General features: G+C 40.0%; 1 protein-coding gene across 1 annotated transcript in view; it reads right to left on the bottom strand.

The window, feature by feature from the left end:
• SKAP1 (src kinase associated phosphoprotein 1) overlaps positions 1-25218 on the bottom strand; it is a 278422-nt gene that overhangs the window by 220869 nt on the left and 32335 nt on the right. Inside the window, exon 3 of the mRNA XM_035026933.1 lies at positions 1479-1504. Coding sequence (XP_034882824.1) covers positions 1479-1504 — 26 coding nt within the window. The remainder of the gene's footprint in view (positions 1-1478; positions 1505-25218) is intronic.

The following is a 25218-nucleotide window of genomic DNA, read 5'->3' as shown; positions in this document are numbered from 1 at the left end:
TGTGTTCAACTCCAGAATTCTTTTCTCTTCTCCACACATTACTATACCATAGCTCTGACACTAATTCTTTATTTCTCCTTTAGGTAATTAATTCTACCCTCACAGTTCCATTCATTTCTGCCAGTTCACATTCATGTTCTGCCCCCTGTGGATTTTGACTGACATCTGTTAAACCCTGAACTATACAGGGCCATTGCCTGAATAGCATATTTCGCACTTTGCAAAGCAAAATACACTGTTACATATAATTCTCTATTCTCAGTCTGTGTTTTTAGCCATAAGTGCTTTAGGACAGTGAGATATATGGCAACACCACATCGCATTATTTAAGATATTATAAATACTATGACCAATTTACAAGAGTCAAAAAGCTTTAAATATGTAAGATTTTTTATTTCTTAAAGTTTGATTTTGAAGAAAACCTTAAATAGACTTGAAATACACTAAAAGTATGATCTAGGAAAATTAAAATTTTCATAAAACTAGTATCATTCCTCACAATTTGAATTTCTCTAAGGTATTATGCTCATTGAGAATGGATACATTGACAATATTAAGAGAATGGAAAAACTGGAAAGTTTACAATTGATTTTAAAAAGTTTTAGAGCAAAATAGTTCATAAAGCTATTTGTGAGCTTGATCTAAAACTCTCCCTGATTCTCTGAGAAAATAAAAATCCCCCACTTATAATAGGTTAAGAGTTAATATTGAGAATGATGTTTCTGACATTCTCAACCAGAGTACTAAAAAGAAAGACAACCCTTCAAACTGAATTCGGGGGAAAAAATTCCAATTTTGAACCTTTTAAGAATATGTTCTAATCCTGTCCTTTTTTTTTTTTTTTTTTAATTTTGCACACAGCTGTCTGTTGTAGTTTTTAGAATCATGCCAGATGCTGGGTTCATCAAGCAAAAGCAGGAAAACAATGGTTTGAAAGCAATTAGAAGCACAGAGGCTGCAGTGGGGCTCATATTAAAATGTGATAACATTGTTCTAGTGGGAATTTCAACACTACTCCATTTCTGACATTTCTCTGCTGCCAGACAGGCAGGCTGTGTGGAAAAGCACTGTGACCAAGGAGGTAACATACTGGAATTTATTTCTGGAGCAAATGAAGGATTAGCTGAGTTGGAGCCCTCCCAAGGTTTTTATTATGGACTCGGCCACCATTTTATTTGAATGTTAGCGGCTCCTGTTGTCATGTGACAAAGCTCAAGGAGTAAAAGCATATTATAGCTTTGGTTCTGTAAAATAATCCAGCACCAATCCACTCAGAAGGCAGATGCATCAGAGCCTCTTGTTGCTAAAAAGCAGAGCAGGGGAGCCCAGCAGGGTGAAGGTTAATTAAACACTCCACTAACTTTCCTTAGAAATGGCTAATATCACTCTGTGTAGAAGCTTATTTAGAAGACGCAGAAGTAAACAATGCCATCCACATATCTTTAGTGTAAAACCATAAATGGCCAAAAAGCACTCACCTTGGGGCTGAATATCCCAATAGTACCTGAAATACAAGGAAAAGAATGGAGATAAGTCAAACTTGTATTTCAGTCTTGGTTGGCATATGGCAGAGACAGCACCTAGTCCAAAAAGCTTGCTAGTCAATAACCAGCCAAGCCACTACCCACTTTGAGAAAAACGAAAGGGTTGTCCCTGAGATTTGGAAGATTCTCAGTGGCATTTAACTCACTGTAACTCCTTAGACAGTTTTGACCATGTTGCTGGAAAGGTCCTAAGAGGTTACTTAGCCACAGTCCAGAGTTTCTCATCAGGAGCTCTACAGGCTTGGAGGGCCACAATTCTTTGTTGTGACAACCTGTGTATTACAGGACAATCAGTATCACTGGTCCTCAGCACCTAATACCAGTGGTACCCCCAGTTGTTATAACAACCAAAACATCATCCCCCCAACACATCCTCAAATACTTCTAGGTCTAAATTCTTAATTTTACAGGTGAAGCATGAACAAATGACACAAGGCCACCTAGCATTTCAGTGTCTGTGCCAAGACTGGGGCTTTTGCAGTCCACTGTATCATCCCATCTCCTCTTTTATTTTGGGGTATTATTGGCAAAACCAATAACCCTTCAAGTCTTCAAACTAATGAAATGGCAATGGCAGAAAGGATCATTTGTAAGTCACTTATTTGGAATCTAAATTGTACTCCCCCATAGAAACAATGTTCTACATGATGGCTACCCACAAAAGTCTATTGTACTTTGGATTCCATTTCCTCCTACCTTCACAGGAACCTTACATTATTCTATATCGATTTTCTCTTGTATATATTCAACCTCTTCCTCTCAACTTGGCCCTTTCCATCAGTATTTATGCTGCCATAAAAATAAAGCAAAGCCTCCCTTACCTTCTTCATATCCCTCCATCTGCTGTCCTCTTTCCCTTCACATCACAATGAAATTTTCAAAAAGTGTTGTCTGTAGTTTCTGTTTTCTTCCACCTCCCACTCACTCCTCAACATACTCCAATCTTGCTTATAGTAACCACATGTTAATTCCTGCAATGGACATAATTCTATGCCACTAAATAGAATGAATATTTTTCTATCCTCATCTTGACCTCTCAGGAGAGTACACGTTCATTTGAACACTTTTTTTTCCTTGGGAAAGAGTTCAGTTCTTAAAAGAATCCATAACCCAAAATAAAATATTAAGAAAAAGACAATACATAGGTAATAATGAGGTGTGTCTTCCAGCACACACATGGCTGAAATAAGGTGAGGTTACGTTAGAGACAAATATCATCCCAGTGAGTATCGAGGTTATTTCTTTATAAGACTAAAGTTCAGGAAATGGAGAAGTAGGAGATAAGTGGGAATGTGTTGCCATAATTCAGAGATGCATTTGTGGGAAATTATCAGAGATAAGGAAGAGAAGATGAATTATCAGAGATAAGGAAGAGAAGATGGAGAAGCCTCCTGGTTGACTTTTCTTATTCCTTTCTTTTCCCAGAAGAGTTCTGGGCTGGCAATCAGGTGAAGGGAAATGTGAGATACTTGGATGACAGGGACGGAAAGTTCAGGACAGCTCTGACATCTGCAGTGGAAAGGGGGAGAGGGACTAATAGGAGGAAGGGGTGGAAAAGGTAAAGCTGCAGCAGGTGGGAAGAAGGATGTCCATGTCAATAGGAAGGCATATGTAGATTGAGAATGGCTGTAACTTAAAACAAGTTGTATATATTAGTATGACAGGTCAATCCCTCCCCCGCCAGCAGATGGTGCAGTTTCCACTGTACCTGGCCACTGTGAAGAGCTTTTCCATCAAACTCGTTTCTATAAAACACAGTTAATCAAGTAAATCATCAAAGGGGCAAGCAATTTTCTATGTTCTTGCTGTGTCCCATCTTCTCTGGAGGCACTCCTCTAGCCCTTGATTCCAATCATTACTCAACCTCCAATTCAATATAAATAGAAATTAGAATGTGAGCCTGTGCAACTGTGTGTGGGGGTGTGTGGGGGGGGTGTGGGGGGGTGTACTTCTCCTTCCAAAATGTATATGATGGCAATAGCAGGAACTTCGCTAACTAATGTTGTTCTCATTTATTGACCCAGAAAAAAAAATGGAGCCATGCTTGGGCAGTTAAAAGGCCAACTCTTGGCAAATTGTTCAATAGGTAAAACATGTTATTGATGACCTTAACCTCTTCTTTTGTCCTCTCTTCCCCACAATCCCCACTCCAATGCACACGCACATTTTCAGTCCCCTTCTCTACCTACTGTAAAGTGACACTGGTTTCCTGCTTTCTCTTTTTAGTTAAGAAGATCTTATAAGTTCACATACACTAAGAGTATTGCTTCTGCCAATGGTAGCTGTATCATAAGAAGGCTGATTACAGAGAAAGAATTCAACAGTATTAAATAAAGTAGCAGGTCTATTGAGTTGATGTAAAATAGCGGAATCTGCCTTAATCTTGATGATGTTGTAATTAAATATTTCTGTCAGTAAAAATCATATGTAGAACTTGACACGGAATGGCATGAAGTGGAATTTTAGTTCCTTTCACTTTCAGAAGGTATAGAACAATCTTGCTACCCTACCTTTTCCCCTTCGTCTTACTCTAAGTCTTAATTGTGCAACAACCCTAAAGAAAGTTTGTTCACACACACACACACACGCACACAGAGAGGATAACTCTAAAAGACAAAGCCAAAAGGTGAGCAATATCATCCCTCACTGGAGGGTACCATGGATTATTCTCTGCTGGGCACAACACATTTAAAGTCTTGATCTTGTCTCATTAAACATATCCTATGGATGATCTTCATCACATTCTCTGGAAAAATGACCCCACACTAGAGAATTCTACACTCCTTAGGAGGCATTTAGTCAAATCCTGCCCACATCTTCTAATTCTTATCCTTCACTCTGAAAACAATTATCCTTTAGCCAGAGACTCCAACAAGTCTGAAACTAGACATTTTAAACCAAAATACAAACACCACAATAGAATTACATAGAAGAAAAGGCATACAGACCCACACACACAGAGTTGTGTTTATCCTAAAGGCCTCTGAGAATTTCATATCAGGCCTGTGCAGATAGATAACAAACACTCCTTTAATCTTCCCTTTGAAGCTTCAGCTTCAATATGAAAAGGAAGCTATCACTCTGCTGCAATATACATACTCAACATCATCAGGTCCATGCAAATGATATTTGGAACTGGAAAAAGATGAGTACAGAACGAGCAGACAGAAATTGCTGCAACCATATTGATGATTATTGTTTTCACATTCAGTCAAAATAAATCCATCTTTACTTGATCCTCCAAAAATGAAAATGGAAGAACAAAATTTCCTAACATTTTGTCGGCTCTGCAGAATAGAGTCTAGAAAATTTAGAGTTACATTACATGTGAGACAAAGTTTGCTATTTGTGTTTCTAAATGTAGAGAGGTTTTCAGCGAACTTTAGTTTAGGGGACGGTAACAACAAATAAATGGGATTCACCATAGTGAGGGGATCGTGAGGCTACTATAGCAATGACAAATAATAATAATGTTAAGATTTCTCGAATATATTGGGGGCACTGTTCTAAACACTTCTCTTATATTAATTCATTCCTCTGCCTGTAGCCCTATTATTATGCCCATTTTATAAATAAGGAAGCCAAGTCACTGAGAGGCGAGATGACTTGCCCATGGTTTACACAGCTAGTAATAAGGCAGACAAGTTTCCAATCCTAGCAACTAGTTCCAGAGTGGGTACTCTAATAACACATTAAGGAGAGTCTTGAAAATATAATCTAACTTAAAGACACTCAGAAAAAAACGATTTTTTTCTCTGAAGACTTTCTACTATCCTAACAGAATTCAGTCACTCCGTCAACAAATCCTTGTTGAATGTCTTCTATATGACAAGTCCTTTGCTCTGGTGCCTTGGATGAAACGGTGACTAAAGTACATATAGTCTGTCTACAGATATGTTTCACTTTCAAACTGCAAACAAACTGCTCTAGTTTGCCACTCAAGAATCACAGAACACTAGATTCCTGCTAAAAATGAAGCTGTTAACTCTTATTCATTAGATGGGGGTGGGGGGAGTTTGATGCGGGTATCAAACTCTTGACCATGGAACTAATGAATGAACGTGGTTATTGAGATCAAAGTACTCAGAGCTTTCACCACTCAGCCAGCTAATTAGATCCTGGCGAAGGAGGTAACTCTACAGGTAACAACTGTAACTACCCTCATATTATTGCAAATATCTAGGAAGGAAAAATAGTTCCATTTCCTGATTATAATTTAAAAATTAGCATATTCAGCACTTAACATATGCTAGGCATTGTGTTATGTATACATTTTATAGGTATTATTTTATTTAATCTTCATCACAACCCTATTAAGTCGGTACTGTTATTATTCCCATTTTACAGATTAGGAAACTGAAACTCAGTAGGTCAACCAATTTGACCAAAACCACATAGCTATTAAATGGCAGAACTCAGATTTGTATCCAGATCTCCTTGGTTCCAGAGCTCAAGCTTTTAAATCCCACATTAACTGTTTTTCTATTGACTGTAATGTAGAAAACAAATCTATTATTGTCAGACAGCTTAGTATTAGAGAGTAGTTAGATCAGACATCTTTAACTTAGAGTCCACAGTTGAGCTTTAGAAGACTCATGAACTCCTGAAAATTGCAGGTGAAAAGCAATCCACATTTTCTTTTCTCTTGAAGAAGAGTTCACAAACTTCATTAGATTCCCAAAAATGTCAATAACTCTTTCCCTCCAAAATGATAAGACCCTCTGGGTTAGATGAATAAGGTTGTAATGGCATTATAAAACTAGCTACCCACAAAGGCCAACATCTGTAATGTTATAAATCTAGAACATCTAAATGAAATTCTTTTGCAACAGAAGTATTAAACATGTTATTCTGCCTGTGACTTATGGAAATTTAAAACACATCATACATTCTCTGCTTCATTAAACCACCTGCTAAACAAAATCAAATCTCTTCTTGATGACTGAAGGATGTAAATTTGAACTTTGGTTTTTGTACCAAAACAGTGGTGCCTTCTCAATGGATAGGCTGTCTGCACCACTCGATGTCCAGAGATGACTTCTATTTCCCTCTTGACCATCTCTGTTCTCTTGGTAATGACTATCTCCAAAGAATGAAGTGTTATACTGATAATAGAAATGGAATTCAAATGGAAACCTGGCTGAGCAAGGGCTTTCAACAGCAAGTTGATAACACTAGGAAAACCCCTTGCAATTGACCTTCATCAGTGAGCCACATGGTAGAGACTGATACATGTCCAAGGAAATGGCTTTTCTGAATAATGTTAATAGTCTGTACACTGTAGATATTTCCTATAATTTCTTTTCTTACTTTGGAAGATTCACTTGATTTCAAATTTTCTTTCTAGTAGCAGTGCTCCATCTACTACCTTGCAGAAAGAATGGGCAAGTGGCAAAGGGTCATATGGCCAGTGACACCCAAGAACAGAAATGGGAAAAGAGCACCATCTGGTGGAAGTCCCTGGTGGAGGCATCAGAGGCTGGGACTCAGGGGTCGGGACACCAGCCTCAGAAACAGTCAGGCAGCAATGGGAAGGCCCCTGGAGGGGAGCTGGTGCCCCCTCTAGCCCCAGTACCTTTAATCCATCAAAAGGACAGGACCTAGTATCTGCCTACAAGGAGCTTACAATCTAAACAATGAGATATTTATACATGAACAGACGTCAATCTAAGATAGTAAATAATAAATACTATGGTAACAACAGACAAGCATATAACTCAAGTAATAGAAGGACCTGCCATAAGAAGTTCCTAGTTCCGGGGCACCTGGGTGGCTCAGTTGGTTAAGCAACTGCCTTAGGCTCAGGTCATGATCCCAGAGTCCTGGGATGGAGTCCCACATCGGGCTCCCTGCTCACTGGGGAGCCTGCTTCTCCGTCTGAGCCTCTCCCCTGTCAGGCCGTTTGTCTCTCTCTCAAATAAATAAATAAAATCTAAAAAAAAAAGTAAGTTCCTAGTTCCTTTTTTTGGGTGTAATATTTCTGTGGTCTCGAGTCTATATCCACGAGTTTTAGAAACCCACCCTGGAAGGCAACACGATGTCTCCTACTTATGAAATGGTCACAATTAAACTTTTATTAAATAATAAACAAGCAACATTATCTAATGTTGACAGTGTTGATTTTTTTTAGAAGTCTGTTCCCAGACAATAAAAAAGAAATAAAAGAAATAAGACCTTACTCATCACTGGAGTTTTCCATAACACTTTTACTGCATAAAATCCCTGCTATGCTCAATTCAACATCCACCCTGGATACCAACAGTAAGAAATCTGGTTGCTTTTCTCAATTAGTCAATGATTATGGTCTTTCACCACAACACTGAAAATATTCCTTCCCCTATGTTCTAGCATCCAGACTGCAAATTGTGGTTGTATGTCTATGTAATCCCCATACTCCCTGCATGTGATAGGCAACCAATTATAACTCAATGAACTGTTAAAGAAAAAGCCAGCCAGGTATGTTGTGACAAAATAAAAGACCATAAATGTCAAGTCAGAGTGGAGATTTTTCTCTTCTTTCTATAGATAAAGGGGAGCAACTGAAGGATTGGATGGTTGGTTGGTTTGCTTATTTTAAGGATAGGAAATGATGTCCACCATGATCAAACCAGCAGAAATATGCAGCCTTGATGGGAGGGAGAAAACCTGAGAGGCAGTTTACTGGAGACCAAGAAGAAAGACAAGAGATTTGATTTGGAGGCGAGCTGGGAACAGAGTGTCAAGAGGAAAATCAGAGATATCTTTTGGTTCGAAACTTGTGTATGGGAGAAAACAAGGCAGCACTCACAAAGAACTCCAGCTGATTACTATATTTTACTGTGGTATCTTTGGCTCTTGTCCTGTTATTTTTATCCGTGTTGATGCTTGGAACCTAATTTTATTTTATTTTTTGCTTTCTTCAGGTTAATAGCTACTCTTAGACCACCAAGACTCCTACTTATCTGATTAGTGAATAACTAATGACACTGTGACTGTGGACCCTATACTCATTCAATTTTACAGCTGGAAGGTCACTGAAGGTCATTTAATCCAACCCCTCACTTTCCAGATGAGAAAATGAAGTATGGAGAGGTTATGTGATTGCATCATAGAAGTTTAGAAGTCCACATTGTGAAGCTACCACAGTTTATCTTGTGCAGGCAGGTTCAAAAACATGATATTCACTTGAAAATTCCTTTGGTATTTCCCTTGTTATGAACATGGTCACATTATTCACCTGAGAACAAAAGTTACAAGAAAAATATTTAGGCTGGACTAGCTCTTAGCGCTCATCTAGGCCGAGTGGATTTCTCAACATTAACATGCCAACATACCATCTATATCTCAAGTTATGAAGACTGCATTCGTTCTCCCAAACATTAATAAATCTCCACTATTTGCCAGATACTCTGTGAGGGACTGAGAGTATGGAAAGCCCCAACTGTGGGCCGGTTGGGCTGGTAGTCAAATTGTGCCAAAGTGATAGGATTTGCACAAAACACACACAAGGTAAAACCGGGGCCAGAAGAATCCAGGTCTGGCTAATGCCAGAAGCTGTCTTACTGCCTGCAGATAAGGGTTGCTGAGGGAGGATCTGGGATCAGATAAAGGAAGATGCCTGGTAGGGGAGGGGAGGGTCACAGAGAGGCCAGGCCCAGGATGCAGAGGGGCCGGGCTCATCAGAGCAGGTGGCAGAGGCCCAAAGCAGACATGTTTGAGGAAGGGATAGGGCAAGATTCTGAGTGGCTTCCAACCTGAAAGCCTCTTGTTTTATCTTGTGAAGTAGGTGATAATGTCATGCCAGAGTGATATGATAAATCTGCTAAGGATTGGGGAGGTAGGGGGGAAAGAGGAAGATTAGAAAAGTTGCTACTAGGGTCATGTAAGGTCACTGCCAGGTGTCATTAAGGGTTCGGCTGAGGTGGGAGACTAAGCCTAACAGTAGAGGCACTTCTACTGTGTCATTTTTCTTCAACACTGAGTAGCTGCCCAAATATAAGAGCAGAGACGTGGACAGTTGAATTGATCTGAGGTTAGGATTCTGCTAGACTTGGGAGATGAAAGGACAAAAGAGCAAGAGAACACTGGAGGGCATGGACACTGGTGCTCAGGCTGGGTAGGAGAAAAACCAACGGCCCAAGACTTTGACTATAGTGTCTATACATATTAGAGACTTTTAACAATCAATTAAAATGTGCAAAAACAGGAGATAGCATTATTCTGCTCTTCTCTCTCAGGACTATCCTCTGTCCCACCAGTCCCAAACCTCTCCTATCTCATGCTCCCTGTTTCAACGGCTGACATCTTCATCCACCCAACTGAAACTTAGGGACCATCCCTTCATCTCTTTCTCTATTACTGTGTACATCCCATCACCAAGACCTGCACATTCTACTCCCTTGATATCTTTTAAATCTACCTCTTCTCCATCCCTACAGGCACTGAATTCATTCAAGCCTTCAAAATGCCTGATGCAGGTTGATGTCACCATGTCCTAAGACGTCCACCTGCCACCATGCTCCTCTCTGACCCATTCTCCTCAGTGCTGATGGAGAAGGAAGGGCAGTGGTGAGCAAAGGCTTTGCAGACAGGTCTGGGTTGGAGTCCCAGCTCTTCCATATTCTAGCTGGCCGACTTTGGCGGCAGCCTCGGTCTCCTCATCTTCTTTTTTTAATCGAAGTAGAGTTGACACACCATGTTACATCAGTTTCAGGTGTACAGTATAGTGAGTCCACACGTCTGTACGTTATTCTGTGCTCACCAGGAGTGTAGCTACCACCTGTCACCATACAATGCTATTACAATATTATTGACTATATTCCCTGTGCTGTGCCTTTTATTCCTATGACTTATTCGTTCCATAAATGGGACCCTCTATCTCCCAATCCCCTTCCCCCATTTTGCCCATCCTCCCACCCTCTCCCTTGGTTTCACCTTTAAAATAAAAATATTAACTATACCGGCCTCATATGTTTTTTGGGAGGATTAACTGAGATAATGCACATGAAGAACTGAGCACTACGCCTGGCACCTGGCAGGCCTTTAGTAAATGTCAGCTGTTATGTCCTTAGCACCATCGTTATTCTAATGACCTAAAGTACAAGCCCAGTTTTGTCATTGCCCTGCTTAAAACCCTGCAGTGGCTGGGGCGCCTGGTGGCTCAGTCGTTGAGTGTCTGCCTTCAGCTCGGGTCGTGATCCCAGGGTCCTGGGATCGAGCCCCGCATCAGGCTCCCTGCTCAGCGGGAAGCCTGCTTCTCCCTCTCCCACTCCCCCTGCTTGTGTTCCTGCTCTCGCTGTGTCTCTCGCTATCAAATAAATAAATAAAATATTTTAAAAACAACAACAAAAAACCCTGCAGTGGCTTACTCCAGCCCCAGCCTTCAGGTCCTCCCTTGCTCTGTTCACAATGCTGCTCTCACATGTCTCTGCTCTCTCTGCCAGTGCACTTTCTCCATCGTGCCCCTTCTTCTCCCAGTGAACCTTTGAGGCTCAACTCTGTCACCTGTGTAAGGTGCTCTCATGGCACCTCTGTGCACACCTCTCAGCAGCACCACAATCCTCTTGTCTCTCTATGTCACTGGGCCCTCAAGGGGCAGTGGCACAGAGCTGTGCTCAATAAATGCTTGCTAAAAAAGTGAATGGACATGAGAAACAGAAGGGCTGTCTGAGTTCAGCACGAGTGGAGCACAGAGTGCATTTCAGAGAGGGGTCAGAGACGAGGCTGCAGATGCAGGCAGCAGGCAAGGTTCTCCAGATAATGCCATGGGGGTGTGGATTTTATCCCAAAGAAGATGGGGAGAGACTTTCATTTTCCTCTAAATTACTCACACAAAGACAAGAGGGAAAAGCAGAAAGAGAATTAAAGGAGGAGAAGAAAAGGAAGAGAAAGATAAAAAAATAAGAAACTTTGTTAAATTAAAACCTTCATCCTGGGTGATAGACACTGGGGAGGGTATGTGCTCTGGTAAGCGCTGTGAATTGTGCAAGACTGTTGAATCTCAGATCTGTACCTCTGAAACAAATAATGCAATATATGTTAAGGAAAAAAAAAGAAGAAGAAGAAGAAGAAGGTAGCGGGAGGGGAAGAATGAAGTGGGGGAAATCGGAGGGTAGACGAACCATGAGAGACAATGGACTCTGAAAAACAAACAGGGTTCTGGAGGGGAGGGGGGTGGGAGGATGGGTTAGCCTGCTGATGGGTATTAAAGAGGGCACGTTCTGCATGGAGCACTGGGTGTTGTGCACAAACAATGAATCATGGAACACTTCATCTAAAACTAATGATGTAATGTATGGGGATTAACATAAGAATAAAAAAAAGAAAAAAAAAAGAAAAAAAGAAAAAAAAAAAAACCTTCATCCAAATGAAGAATCCCCTCGCCCCAAGACTGGTTTCAAAGAATAACCACAATATGACTAGCAGAAGTATACTTCAAAAGACACGACCGAATACACATTGTAGTGGCAAGAATCCAATATATAAATACAATCCATTTGTTTCTTCATTAAAAGCTTTCATGAAGAAAATGATTTAACAGAAATGCTAAAGCTACTGACACAGATTAATTGAAAAATAACAACAGAATCCTAATTAAAGACATGATACTGTTTCACTCATTCACACTACTCCAAAACTGAGTAAGTATATAAAAATAGAATTGAGAATGCAGGCTTCTACTGGTAACCACTCCAAGAGCTACAATGAATTACCGATGTATTTTAAAAATTTCATATCCTTATGTAGATGCTTTCTTCCAGTTAGGAACTGAGATGTACACAGAAATTCAGAAATCATTTTTAAATTGTTTCAGTTTTGCCCTCAACTTGAGCTTTTTCCTAATCGTACAAGATTCTATACTAAAATACAATGCTTGGCCATTTATTTCTTTGTATAGTATCTCTCGCAGTCGTATTAAACCCTTACAGGAAGTACACAGTTATCAAAATTTATTTTGATGGAATTACTTTGATCTAAAGGCTAATGACTATGTGATCAGTTCCAAGGCTGTATCAATACAGGTCAGGGGTCACCAGCAGTTCATCTACAATCAACCAACCGTTCAATCCCAGGACTTACCTGACCCATTGTGGGGCCAGGATTTCGGTTCTGTCACACTTCAAGGGATTCTCCAGCATCAGGAAGTGTCTCCCCATGTTGCCAGGCCAGCAGGAAGCACAAAAGGCAGCAGGCAAACATCAGGCCAAGGGAAGGACCAAGGCCATTTGCTGCTGAACCTATCCCCATCCCTCACCCTACAAGCCAACTGGGTTGAAATGTTGTCAGTCACTTGCTGGTCCTAAGACTTGCCTGTAAAATTTTTCTGTCAGTTAAAATTTTCCCTCCTCACCACCCAAAAAACAGCCTCAACTCATACTTTCCAGTTAAATCCTTCCTCCATCATTCCCCTTCGCTATTCAAATTCATTTGAAAACCAAAGTAGTGTCTTACCTTAAAAAAAAGAATGAAGTCTTCTGATAAAGATTTTTACATATACTTGCCTGATTTTAAGAACCTCCTGGAGCCCTTATTGAAACATGAATTCCCAGAGACCACCCCAGACCTAGAAAATTAACATCTCCAGGGTAGAGACCTAAAAATCTGTATTTTCTTTTTTTTTTTTTTTCAAGATTTTATTTATTTATTTGACAGAGAGAGACACAGCGAGAGAGGGAACACAAGCAGGGGGAGTGGGAGAGGGAGAAGCAGGCTCCCCGCAGAGCAGGGAGCCCGATGCGGGACTCGATCCCAGGACTCCGGGATCATGACCTGAGCCGAAGGCAGTCGCTTAACCAACTGAGCCACCCAGGCGCCCTTTTTTTTTTTCCCCTAAAAATCTGTATTTTCTTTTTTTTTTTTTTTTTTTAATCTGTATTTTCAACAAGATCCTCAGGTAATCCATATGATCGGGCAAGTTTGGAAAACAATATAAAGGAAATGGGTATTTTGTCAACAGTTGTCTGTTAAGAAAATTCTAGACAGGTAGCCCCCAGTTCAAGTACTGACTGTGTCGCATTTCCTGTTGTTTGGACCTTGGAATGCATTTTCCTAATGAAACAAAGTAATAGTGTTAAGTTTTCTGGGCCAGCTTCAAAAACCTATTAAATCTTGTTAACAGATCTGAAGAACAGTAAATACAATCTTTCATTTACAAACCAATCACATTTCAAAAGTGGAAGCGTAAAGTTGGCTATTTAGAATGTATTTTTCCATAAAGTTCTGAGAAGTGGTCAGGTTACCTGGCTATCCATAAAAGCTTATTAAGCCCATAACAAGCCAAAGCCAGCTATAGAACCACAGATATAAACATGAAGTTGGTGTCCTCAAAGCAAAAGATAATGAGAAGGAGAAATGATATGTCTTCCTTCTCTGGGCATAGGAAACGTAGGTGAACTTTGACATTCTTACCCTCTTTGCCTTTGCAACCATCTCCCACCTCCGAGTGGCCAAGCACTACCCAGGTGCCAAGGATTCACATGTTTTCCATAGCTCCCTGCTACAGCATCAGCTTACACACCCCTGCCCTGTGCTTTCCTCTCCTAAATTACCTCTTCCCCCTCCAAAATTCAGTCAAAACTCTCGTTTCCATAATTTGGTTCCATCCTATCTTTTTCAGCTTATCTCTCCCATTACTCCCTTATACCTAATAAACTGAATCACCGTTTGGTTCCCAAATATGGTTAAACTTTATCCTCTCTGTATCTTTGTACCTGCTATTTTTGGGTGCAATGTATCTCACCAAAAACCCATCCCTTTCAACCCACAGCCAAGCCATGATGTCATCTCACAGCCCTGAAGGCTTCTCATAACCCACCGGCCAGAAGTGACTTCTGTCTCTGGGATTTCACAGCACGATCTATGTGTACCTTTTCTAAAGCTTTAGCCACAATATATGTTGAGATATAGTTATTTGTGCATGCTTTTTTATCTTTCCCATTGGGTTGTAAGTTTCTTGGGAATATTTTGGGGGTATCTAATTATGTAACATGAATTATATTAGGCACTTTTATATGCATAACAACAATCCTACAAGGTGAATGTATTGTATAATTATTTGGTTTATCCTGATCAAAAATAAGTTACAGGAGGACTGGAACCTGTGTCATATTCACCACAAAAATGCTTTGCACATAGTATTTGCTCAGTAAACATCTGTTGAATGAATGAAGTGACATTATTCACTTTTCATGAAGAAATTGAGCCTCAAAAGAGTGCTGGCCTAACAGTCATACTGGCTGGGTTCAAATCCAAATTCCAGAACCTAACATTTGTGTAACCTTGAGCACATCATTACCTTCCTGAACCTCAGTTTTCTCATCTGATAAATGGGGATCATTCGGTATCCATCTCACACACACAGATTAAATGAGATAATGTATGTAAAGCCCTTGACAATGGGCCTGGCATATAGTACGTGTGCGGTGAATGTTGGCTGTGACTATCATTCCTAAATTGCAGATGTCAGAGTCTCTGGAGCCGTCATTCTTCCCAAGGAAAAGGATTCTCTGACGCTTGATAACTTTCAGTGTACCTAGCACTGTTCATTGCCCATAATAGAGGTTCGACAGCTCACTGGGGGTTGCTGAATTTCCTCAGCACAGTCATCTTAACCAAAAGTTAGAAGAAAACCATCAAACACAGCTAATGTACACTCAAAAATCTCTTAACCCTCCAGGTGAATTTGTATTTTAAAAGGTGATGAGCCTAAATACATTTCTAAATGGTGAAAAGGTATGCAACAAATGGGACCCAGACATTTCAGACCTTCTAGAGAAGGTATCTGTGAGCAGTGGTCTCCATGCTGGCTCTGGTCATGAGTCTGGCCACTCATTGGCCCAATAACTTCTTGGAAAACAGGGATATGTAATATGTGACACTATCTTGATAGCCTGGCATCGTGCCCAACAAAGAGTAAACAAATAGCCAATACAGGGGCGCCTGGGTGGCTCAGTCGTTAAGCGTCTGCCTTCGGCTCAGGTCACGATCCCAGGGTCCTGGGATCGAGTCCCATATCGGGCTCCCTGCTCTGCGGGAGGCCTGCTTCTCCCTCTCCCACTCCGCCTGCTTATGTTCCCTCTCTCACTGTGTCTCTCTCTGTCAAATAAATAAATAAAATCTTTAAAAAAAATAGCCAATACATGTTTGTTAAGTAAATTAACTTCTTCGGGCTTGTAATCTTTACCCTGCTCTTAGGTGATTCCATTTCTCTTTATGACCAACATAAAAATCAATCATGGTGACTGATGTTTTGAGAAGGAGGAAGTGAATGGTTTACTCAAGCACCATCACTTTGGGAAACTAGTCCCACAAATGCCAATGTTTTACTAGATAGTCCCACAGAATGTAGATAATCCTTTTCTAATGAAGGATTCATCCTGTGTCAGTTCAGTGCAGCTCAAAGGGATAATATCTAAGAAATGAACGTTGTCCTCAGTCAGTGATACTTCATCTATTGAAGACCTTGAGAACGCTTCCTTTATTTAAAAAAAAAACAAAACTTATTTTAGCAAAATCATCAAAAATTACTCAGAGGACTGCTGTATTTCATATGGCTCAAAAATAATTTCACTTTCATGTGCATTTATGGGTGTGTGTGTGTGTTTGGCACAGAGTAAAACACCTCCACATACAGCTGTTTATTTGTGCAGGAGTGACCCAAGGCTTCACGACACAATTAAAGACTAATTTCCTCTTTCTACATCTCTTTCCCCTCAGTTCCAACTCCTTTTCCACCTGGAAACCAAAAACTCTTTGGCTATTAAATCTCTGCCCCTTTTAAAACAGGAAAGGCTCTGATCTCAATGATTTAGGATTAAATACATATTCACTGCAGAGTTGGAAAATACAAATAAACGAAAGGAGTAATTAAAAATCACTCAAACTCCACTTGCCAGAGATTACCGTCATTAACATTTTGGTGGGGGCAGGGCACCTGGCTGGCTCAACCAGAAAAGCATGTGGCTCTTGATCTGGGGGTCATGAGTTCAAGTCCCACGTTGGGTGTAGAGATTACTTAAATACATTAACTTAAAAAACAAAACAAGGAGCGCCTGGGTGGCTCAGTTGGTTAAGCAACCGCCTTTGGCTCAGGTCATGATCCCGGGGTCCTGGGATCGAGCCCCACATCGGGCTCCCTGCTCAGTGGGGAGTCTGCTTCTCCCTCTGCCTCTACCTGCCACTCCCCCTGCTTGTGCTCCCTCTCTCTTTCTCTCTCTGTGTCAAATAAATAAATAAAATCTTTAAAACAAACAAACAAACAAAACAAAACATTTTGGTGGATTTTTTTCAGACATTTTTCTCTGAGGTTTTACATATATATGTAACCTACTTTTTCACTTATAGTATATCTTATTGTTCCACATCAACAAATCTTATATAGCATGTATGATTAAATTATTTATTTATTTATTTTTAAGTTTGCCCTTTCAACAGAACAGAGAATAACTGGAACAGGGAGAAACTTGAGACAAAGAACCAGAAAGGAGAATTTTGCAATGCTCTGAGTAAGACTTTATGGAGGCTGAAGTTTAGCCAGTGACAAAGGGAGAGGAGAAGACTGATTTAGGATAAAGAATCAATAGGCTTGTTGATGGCTTGGGGAGTAAAGAGAGAGGAGTCAGGAATGATGCCCAGGATTCTTCCTTGGGGGCCTGGGCCTAGGGAAAGCAGAGTTAGGCATTAGGGGTGAGCAGAATATAAAATAGTAAGTTCAGTTCTGGACACTTAAGTCAGGATTTTTCTGACTACCATAACAGAACACCCAACTGACATGGGCTTAAATAAAGAGAAGTTTATTTTCCCTTCAAAACAGAAGGTCTGGAGACAGGTGATTCCAGGGTTGATGCAGGGGCCCAACAGTGGCATGAAGGGCCGAGGCTCTTGCAGTATTTCTGCTCTAACACCGTATAACAGTCATATATTAAGGTGGCTACATCATTCAATATACTACCATCTCCCTCGCATAAGACTGTCCTGTGAGAGGCTATCAGAAGTCTGACTTGGCTTTCAAACCATGATTCATCCCTAGGCTGGTAGGGTTCTGTTGTCAAGGAAGAATGGAGGGTGCCTGCTGGGTAGGCATCCAGCAGGGTCTGCCCCAGCTTTGTGAACTTTGTGATCTCTAAGACACCCAAAAGGAGCTACCAATATGCTGTCTGAAGCCTTGCCCAGAGAACTGCAGCTGAGCCGTAGAGCCAGAGAGGAAGTCATGGAGTTGTGGACATGGGTGCAACTGCCTAAGAAGAATGTGATGAGGACAGAGGCAAGCCTGAGGGGCAACACTAAAGGGGGCAGGGCAGAAAAATGAACCTAAGCACGAGCCTAGGGAAAAAAAAAAAGAGTGTATAATGCAAGGAAGAAAGAAAACCAGGAGAGACTATTATCATGGGAATGCACAGGAGAGTTGCTTTTTTTTTTTTTTTAGCTTTTTGAGGAAAAGGAAGCTATTAACAGTGTCAGATGCTGCAGAGAGACCAAGTAAGTGAACAGTGTACTCTGGATGTGGCAATTAGAGTTACTGGTACTTTGGCAAGAGTAACTTGATAAGAGCAGAGGCTAGATCATAGAGGAATGAGGAGTGACCAGAGAAGAGGAAACCAGAAATGGCTAGTCTAGGCTTCTGTCTATAAAAAAAAAATACAGAATAGTCACTGGAAAGGGAATCACTGTGTAGGATGTAATGTTTTTCTTAATATTAGGAGAGATTTGGGACTACTGGGTGGCTCAGTCATTTAAGCGACTGACTCTTGATTTTGGCTCCGGTCATGATCCCAGGGTCCTGGGATGGAGCCCCACGTTGGGCTCCCTGCTCAGTGGGGAGCCTGCTTCTCCCTCTCCCTCTGTCCCCCGGTTCATGCTCTCTCTCTCTCACTCTATCTCAAATAAATAAATAAAATCTTAAAAAAAAAAAGATGACAGAGGGGCAGAGAACTGTAAAGCTATGTAGACACATCTCAAAAGGGGAGAGGTTGGGACAAGATTGAATGGGAAAAGTCTAGAAGTGGCAGCAAGGAGCTTGAAGAATGCCAACAGCACTTCCGGAAAGTAAGCAAATTCTATTTAAGATGACTGCAAGCAAAACAGTGTCCTGCAGAAGAGCTGTGTTTTACTAAGGCAGAGATGGAGCAAAGTGGTTGAGGATGCAGTGGACTTTGATTATAAAAAAGACATGGATCCTAAGAAACACAGGGGAAAGGGCTAGAGGAGAAGTCATCAGGAGAGTTGAGAGACGGCAGAGACAAGGACATGCCAAACTGCGTAGGAAGGATGATGACCAGAAGCAGAGGGCTGGTGATAGCTTACAGAGATGGTGGGAATGACTGGCATCCATGCTCCTGAGGAATGCCAGTGTAGGTTCAGCAGTCTGGTCATCTTTTCTCACAGAATGTTAGAGAGACGTTATCATAGCAGATATATGAAGAGATGGGCACCATGTCTACAAAGGTCCTGTACCTCCTAACAGTAAAAAGAAAGCATCCTATCTTTGGAAAAGAGTATGTGGGGCTGGCTACTACATAATAAATGTCCTAATAAAGAGGGTCTCTTAAGTTTTAGCCTAGGACCTAAAAACACAGTTTTTGGTTCTAACAGCCGCCCCTCTCCTCCATTCACTCAACTCACATTACGGAGCTCATACCACATGCCAGCATGTGACTTTTTTTTTTTAATTAACGTAAGATCATCCATACCTTTAAAGAGTTAATAATCTCTGGAAATATGTATTCTGAGTTCCGAAAAACTGAATTTGAAATAAAATTAAAAGTATGCTTCTCAAATGTGAATATGCATACAAATAACCTCAGGATCGTATTGAAATGCAGATTCTGATTCAGTAGGTCTGATTCAATGGAGCCTGAGATTTTACATTTCTTTTTTTTTTATTCTTATGTTAATCCCCATACATTACATCATTAGTTTTAGATGTAGTGTTCCATGATTCATTGTTTGTGCATAACACCCAGTGCTCCATGCAGAATGTGCCCTCCTCAATACCCACCACCAGGCTAACCCATTCTCCCACCCCCCTCCCCTCTAGAACCCTCAGTTTGTTTTTCAGAGTCCATCACCTCTCATGGTTCTTCTACTTCTCTGATTTCCCCCGCTTCATTCTTCCCCTCCCGCTACCTTCTTCTTCTTTTTTTTCTTAACATATATTGCATTATTTGTTTCAGAGGTACAGATCTGAGATTCAACAGTCTTGCACAATTCACAGCGTTTACCAGAGCACATACCCTCCCCAGTGTCTATCACCCAGTCACCCCATCCCTCCCACCCCACCCCCCCACTCCGAGATTTTACATTTCTAACAAGTTTCCAGGTGATGCTGATGTTGCTGGTCCATAGGCCACACTTGGATTATCAAGGAGCTAAAGACTCTAGCAAAAAGATTCCTTGCTTTAACTTTTCTATTTATACCTCTTTTCCTTGCTAATTCTCCTATCCATGCATTTTTCTAATAAAAACGTGGGGAGGGGGGGCGCCTGGGTGGCTCAGTTGGATAAGCGACTGCCTTCGGCTCAGGTCATGATCCTGGAGTCCCTGGATCGAGTCCCGCATCGGGCTCCCTGCTCAGCGGGGAGTCTGCTTCTCCCTCTGACCCTCCTCCCTCTCATGCTCTGTCTCTATCTCATTCTCTCTCTCAAATAAATAAATAAAATCTTAAAAAAAAAAAAAAAAACGTGGGGAGGGGGTAGAAAACCTCACAAAGGGCTTTTTCTCCCAAGCAACTATTAGCTATACCCACTGCTTTCGTGAACATGTCAAACATCTATCTCATGTGATTAAATACTTCTGTGGAACCTCTAATATTTCAAACAGGGCACCTAGATATTCAGTAAAAGAATAAGACTGGGAACAGCAATTAATTCTAGTTATGCCATATGGCAGTATAGAACACCGGCTGGAACCTGAGAACTCAATTTCACAAGAGCCTTACTTATTCTGAATTTTAATCATTGTAGGATCAGCAAACATATATGCCTACCAACCTGCTCCACTTACACAAAATTCTAAAGAATAATCACACTGCACACTCAAAAATGATTGGTTTTTCCCACATGGACTTAAAATTTCTCTCCTATCGGATTCTCAAAATAAAGTAGCTGCTGACAGCTCCAATTTAATCTCCCTGTTAAATAAAATCTTCAAATAGTTCTCCTTTTAATGACTAGAATCACTGGCTTTTCATTTCATCATCAGCTCACAAATTTGCACAAGTATAATTATTTCTGGTTCTGGATTCCCCAGTCCTGGGGTTGGTTCAGGTGCTGGCTTCCCAACCCGGTGGACTCCTTCCATCAAGCCTGTCACTGCTGAGACACCTATTACACCATACACTCTCCATTTCACCTCTCTCCAGGATGGAGACATTATCATTTTCAACACATACTCCATCCCCTGTCCTCTTAGAGCTAAGATACTTTCATCTCCTGTACATCTAATAATTTCAACATAAGGACAGAAAAATCAGTTCTTGTTCTGTGAACTTTTGTCTCCAGCGCTTGAGAGACTATCCTAATATCCCCTGAACATGTTTTAGTGATAACATTTACTGCACTAGGGCCAAAATGATTTTCTGCCATTTTCAATTCTAGTTCAATAAAAGAATAAGAGCTTTGTTTCTAACCTCTGTCATTTTTAATACCATAAAGTGATTTTAAAAATGTAAAATTGAGTTCCATTTCCTACTGGACTACCAATCTCATATTAGCTTTCCTTTTATCAAATTTATGAGAAAAGTCAGAAATTGCCTTTCCTTAAAAAAAATAAAAATTTCAGGATCTCCTGGGCAGAATGTTTGAATTGAATTTTAGCACTCCATAATTGCTGGCCTAGAAGTTTTAAAGAAGTATAAAAGTTAGCTACTTATATCAGGAATAACAAACTGGAGGATTATCCTTTAGTTCACTTAAAGTAACAAAAATAATAAGGTTATTCCTAGAAAATCACCATCTTTAAAAACCCCAAATATGTTTATTACATTTCCAGATTGAGGAAGTCTATGGTTTTCTGAAACCACAGTGAATGAAATCCGTGGTTTCTGAAATGCAAAGTCAAACAAAAAATATTTTTGCAACTTTATATTATGAAAATTTTCTAATATGCATAAAAATGGAAAGAACTCCATATATACCTACAGCATAGCCTCTATAATTCACATTTTGTTGTATTTGCTTTGTCACATATCCATCCATCCATCCATCCATGCATCTATCCACTCATCCATCCATCTACCCATCCATCTTTCTTTTGATGCATTCCAAAATAAATTAGTATACATTATACATGAGTTTACTCCCTCCATAACCATTTTAGTATGCATATATAATTGACTAAACTTCAGTATTTGTTATGGTTCTTTTAAACCAATAATCTTTTGAAAGATGCCAATTCATTTTTTGTAATGGCTTAGCTAAGTAAACAACTAAATACAAATTCTAAATCCTAATCTTATATTAATTCTATTAATTTGAGTAATTTCTTATATCCCAGTTCTCTCACCAACAAAGGCACAAGGACACTTGATAGACATGGTAAAAGGTGTCAGTTACCAAACTGCAAAATGGACCTTGTGGATTATGGCAGAATTCACAAATGAGAGAGACACTCACAGATATAACTTAGAGAAATAGCGAACTGGAGATTATGAGAACATAGAGTTTTCTGTAAATCATAATGAAAACCTCAACAAGGCTCACAAACTTAAGAGGGAGCTTGAGTTTGAGCATTAAATAATAATGCATCTTATATAAACCACATTGTAGCCACAATACAACAATCTGAAGCTGGACTTTTGAAGACTAGGTCACTCCAGAAATAAATTTGGCAGCAAAGTACTAGCACCAAATTGGAGTTTTCTTGGCTTTGCAAAGCCGTGTTGTTACTGATTTGTAAACTCCCTAATAACTGACTACAGTTAGAGCTGCCATAGGGAGAGCTGCCCGTCCTTTATGAGCTGTTTGTTCCCCTACACTGATCTTCCTTTTTTTTTTCTCTTTCAGAGGATTGGCCCTGGAAGGGGCATCCTTTGAAGCCTGAAGAATCAAAGCTATTGCAAAGCACTGCTGAGAGTTTTGAAAGAAATATGAAGAAACTACATTGGACCTGGGGCGATAGGCTGAGATCCTCCCAAACAGGTCAGCAGTTGGTCTATAAAATATTCCCATTGCCAAGGAGGCAGTGACATCTTGTGTAAATCAAAAACTAAAACCCTAAGATATCTCATTTCCATTTTAAATGCATGGGGGTTAAATATGGATATCTAGCACTCGAGAAGATCCTGGGGGATTGATTCCCCCCCACCCCCACCCCGTCTTCTCTGAGCCCTTTGCTGAGCGTGATAAGTAGGACCGCATTTCATTATCAACCCTGCTAGCACTGCACTTCGGGGAGACTAGATGAGGCTACACAGTGGGGGAGAAGATCCGGCTTCCAAAGAAGAAATGATTCACATGGTGCAATTATAAAAACCCACTTTAGGCCCAACTCATTTTCAACAGAATCGTGAAATAAAATAAAATCCCAAGGAAATGAAATTTCCTGCATCATTTTCCAAATTAAAAAAAAAAAATCACAGCAACACCATAAAAGAAATCAAATAGAGGTGTCAAACTTTGGTTGGTAATGTTTTTATTTTTGTAACATTTAGAAAAAAAATAATTCCAAAAAACATGTTGCGGGGAGGCAACTTCAAAAGAAAACATAAGATCATCGTTAGGGCTATCTTCAATTGAATCAGTCAGCATTACAGAAATAACATCAGAACGAAGAGTTTGGCTCCTGACAGCTGACCCAGTGCTCTTATATCTCTCTCCCCTTTGCTCTAGTTTCACGAAGTGGATACAGGGTGGGTCTATACCCGAAATAAGAGAAAACAAGCAAATTAGAGAAAACCACAATCAGGAAGGCTCCACACCACAAGGTCCCTGGAAATCCACAAATAGATGAATACTGGGAGGCATTTTTTTTTTCCAGTGGCTTTCTATAAGCAGAGAAAATAGTGCAGTGCTGGAATAAAAGACTAGCTCCAGATAGAATGAAACTTAAAATCAAGGCCAAAACAATGGTGTGGTAAAATGAAGACAGTGATTTCATACAAATGATCTTTTCACACAAGGCATGAATTAAGAACCTCTATTTATAGACAAATAGACAAGCTTCCTGTATTAAAAAATTGACACAGGATTTTCTGAGACCTTTCAAGACAAATCCATATTGAGTAGATAATAGGAATGTGCCCAAGCGATAACAATGGCTGTAATTCTATCAGGAGTAAAGCAAATTTCAGTGACCTAACCACATGGCTAAAGAGTGTGCTCAGCTTCCTATTCTAGTGGGTTAGTCCAACCTGAAGGGTGCAAGCTCAGTCACTTGCCTGCCTCCTAGGTCACATTTCAAAATTCCTTTCACTCTTGATAGACCATATTATTCTGTTTAAAGAGATCAGTACTTGGAATTTTTAATAAAATTTATTCATCCATGTTTTAAATGCTTTTTAAAAAACCTACCTATTACTTAGCATGAAAAAATACTAAAATATTATTATATATCAGAATTACTTATATAAAATATTTTATAGGATACTCAAAGGGAGAAGCTTCTGCCCACTAACATCACCACAATAACCCAGTGTAAAAGAAAAAAATGGATCAATTTAATCTTGGATCTGGCACCAAACCCAAAATAGCCTTACAAGTGATAATCATCATCATAACATTAAAAGGCAAGTTATACATTTCAAGGTTGCTTGGGAAGAGCAGACTTGCTAGGAAACAACACATAATAAGATGATCTTCCTTTCCAGGTTAAGCCAAGAGACCAGAAGTGGGGGATATCATATCAGTCTCACCTAGCATTTCAGAGTCAAAGAACACTAAATATAACCCCTCACTGTCAGATAAGTATATCCCCAAAAATCTTTTAACACAGTTGTGAAATCTCAACATACATTCACTGAATAACAGAACACTAGTACAGGAATTTGGCATATAATTGATTGGTGATAGCCCTGAATTTGTTGCGGGGTTGTTTCCTTTCTTGGTTTAAGGATGGAAAACAGGGATAAGACTGAGAAAGGAAGAAATGAATTATTAACCTTCAAGATATGGTCAAATTATTGCTATAACTTTGGAGCCTTTTCAGAGCCATTGAAACTTAGATGGATTGTACAAGTATCTCCTCCTCTTTCTTTTTCTGAGTTGGCAATGAAACTCCAGTGTAGGTAGCAAAATGAAACATCAGAAAGATATTATGAGCAAATAACTAAAATCACAAGTAACACAAATGCATTAAATAATAGCACATTATACCTTAGTTCTCTTCAAGCATGCTTCATTTGAGTGTGTTTTCTTTTGGAGTATTTAAGCTCAATAACCAGCACTTATGAAAGGTCAAACTTTCTATGTAATTAATGGTAATGATATTTACAGTATACTATTTTGAAACTCTTCTAAGAGTCGTGTCAGATTAAATTTTCATCTCTCTTCCTATAAAACAAAGACATCTGATGATACTCTTTTTTTAAAAAGATTTATTTATTTATTTTAGAGAGAGCGGGGGGGAGGGGGAGGGGGAGAGAAAGCATCTCAAGCAGACCCCCCCCCACTGAGCACAGAGCCCGACATAGGGCTCGACATGGGGCTCAATCTCACAACCCAGAGATCATGACCTGAGCCGAAATCAAGAGTTGGACGCTCAA

This window comes from Mirounga leonina, unplaced genomic scaffold (genome assembly GCF_011800145.1).
Source record: "Mirounga leonina isolate KUSES-001 unplaced genomic scaffold, KU_Mleo_1.0 Mir_200, whole genome shotgun sequence".
Taxonomy (NCBI): domain Eukaryota; kingdom Metazoa; phylum Chordata; class Mammalia; order Carnivora; family Phocidae; genus Mirounga; species Mirounga leonina.
The sequence above is the reverse complement of the archived record's forward strand: the minus strand, read 5'-3'. Positions and strand labels throughout refer to the sequence as shown.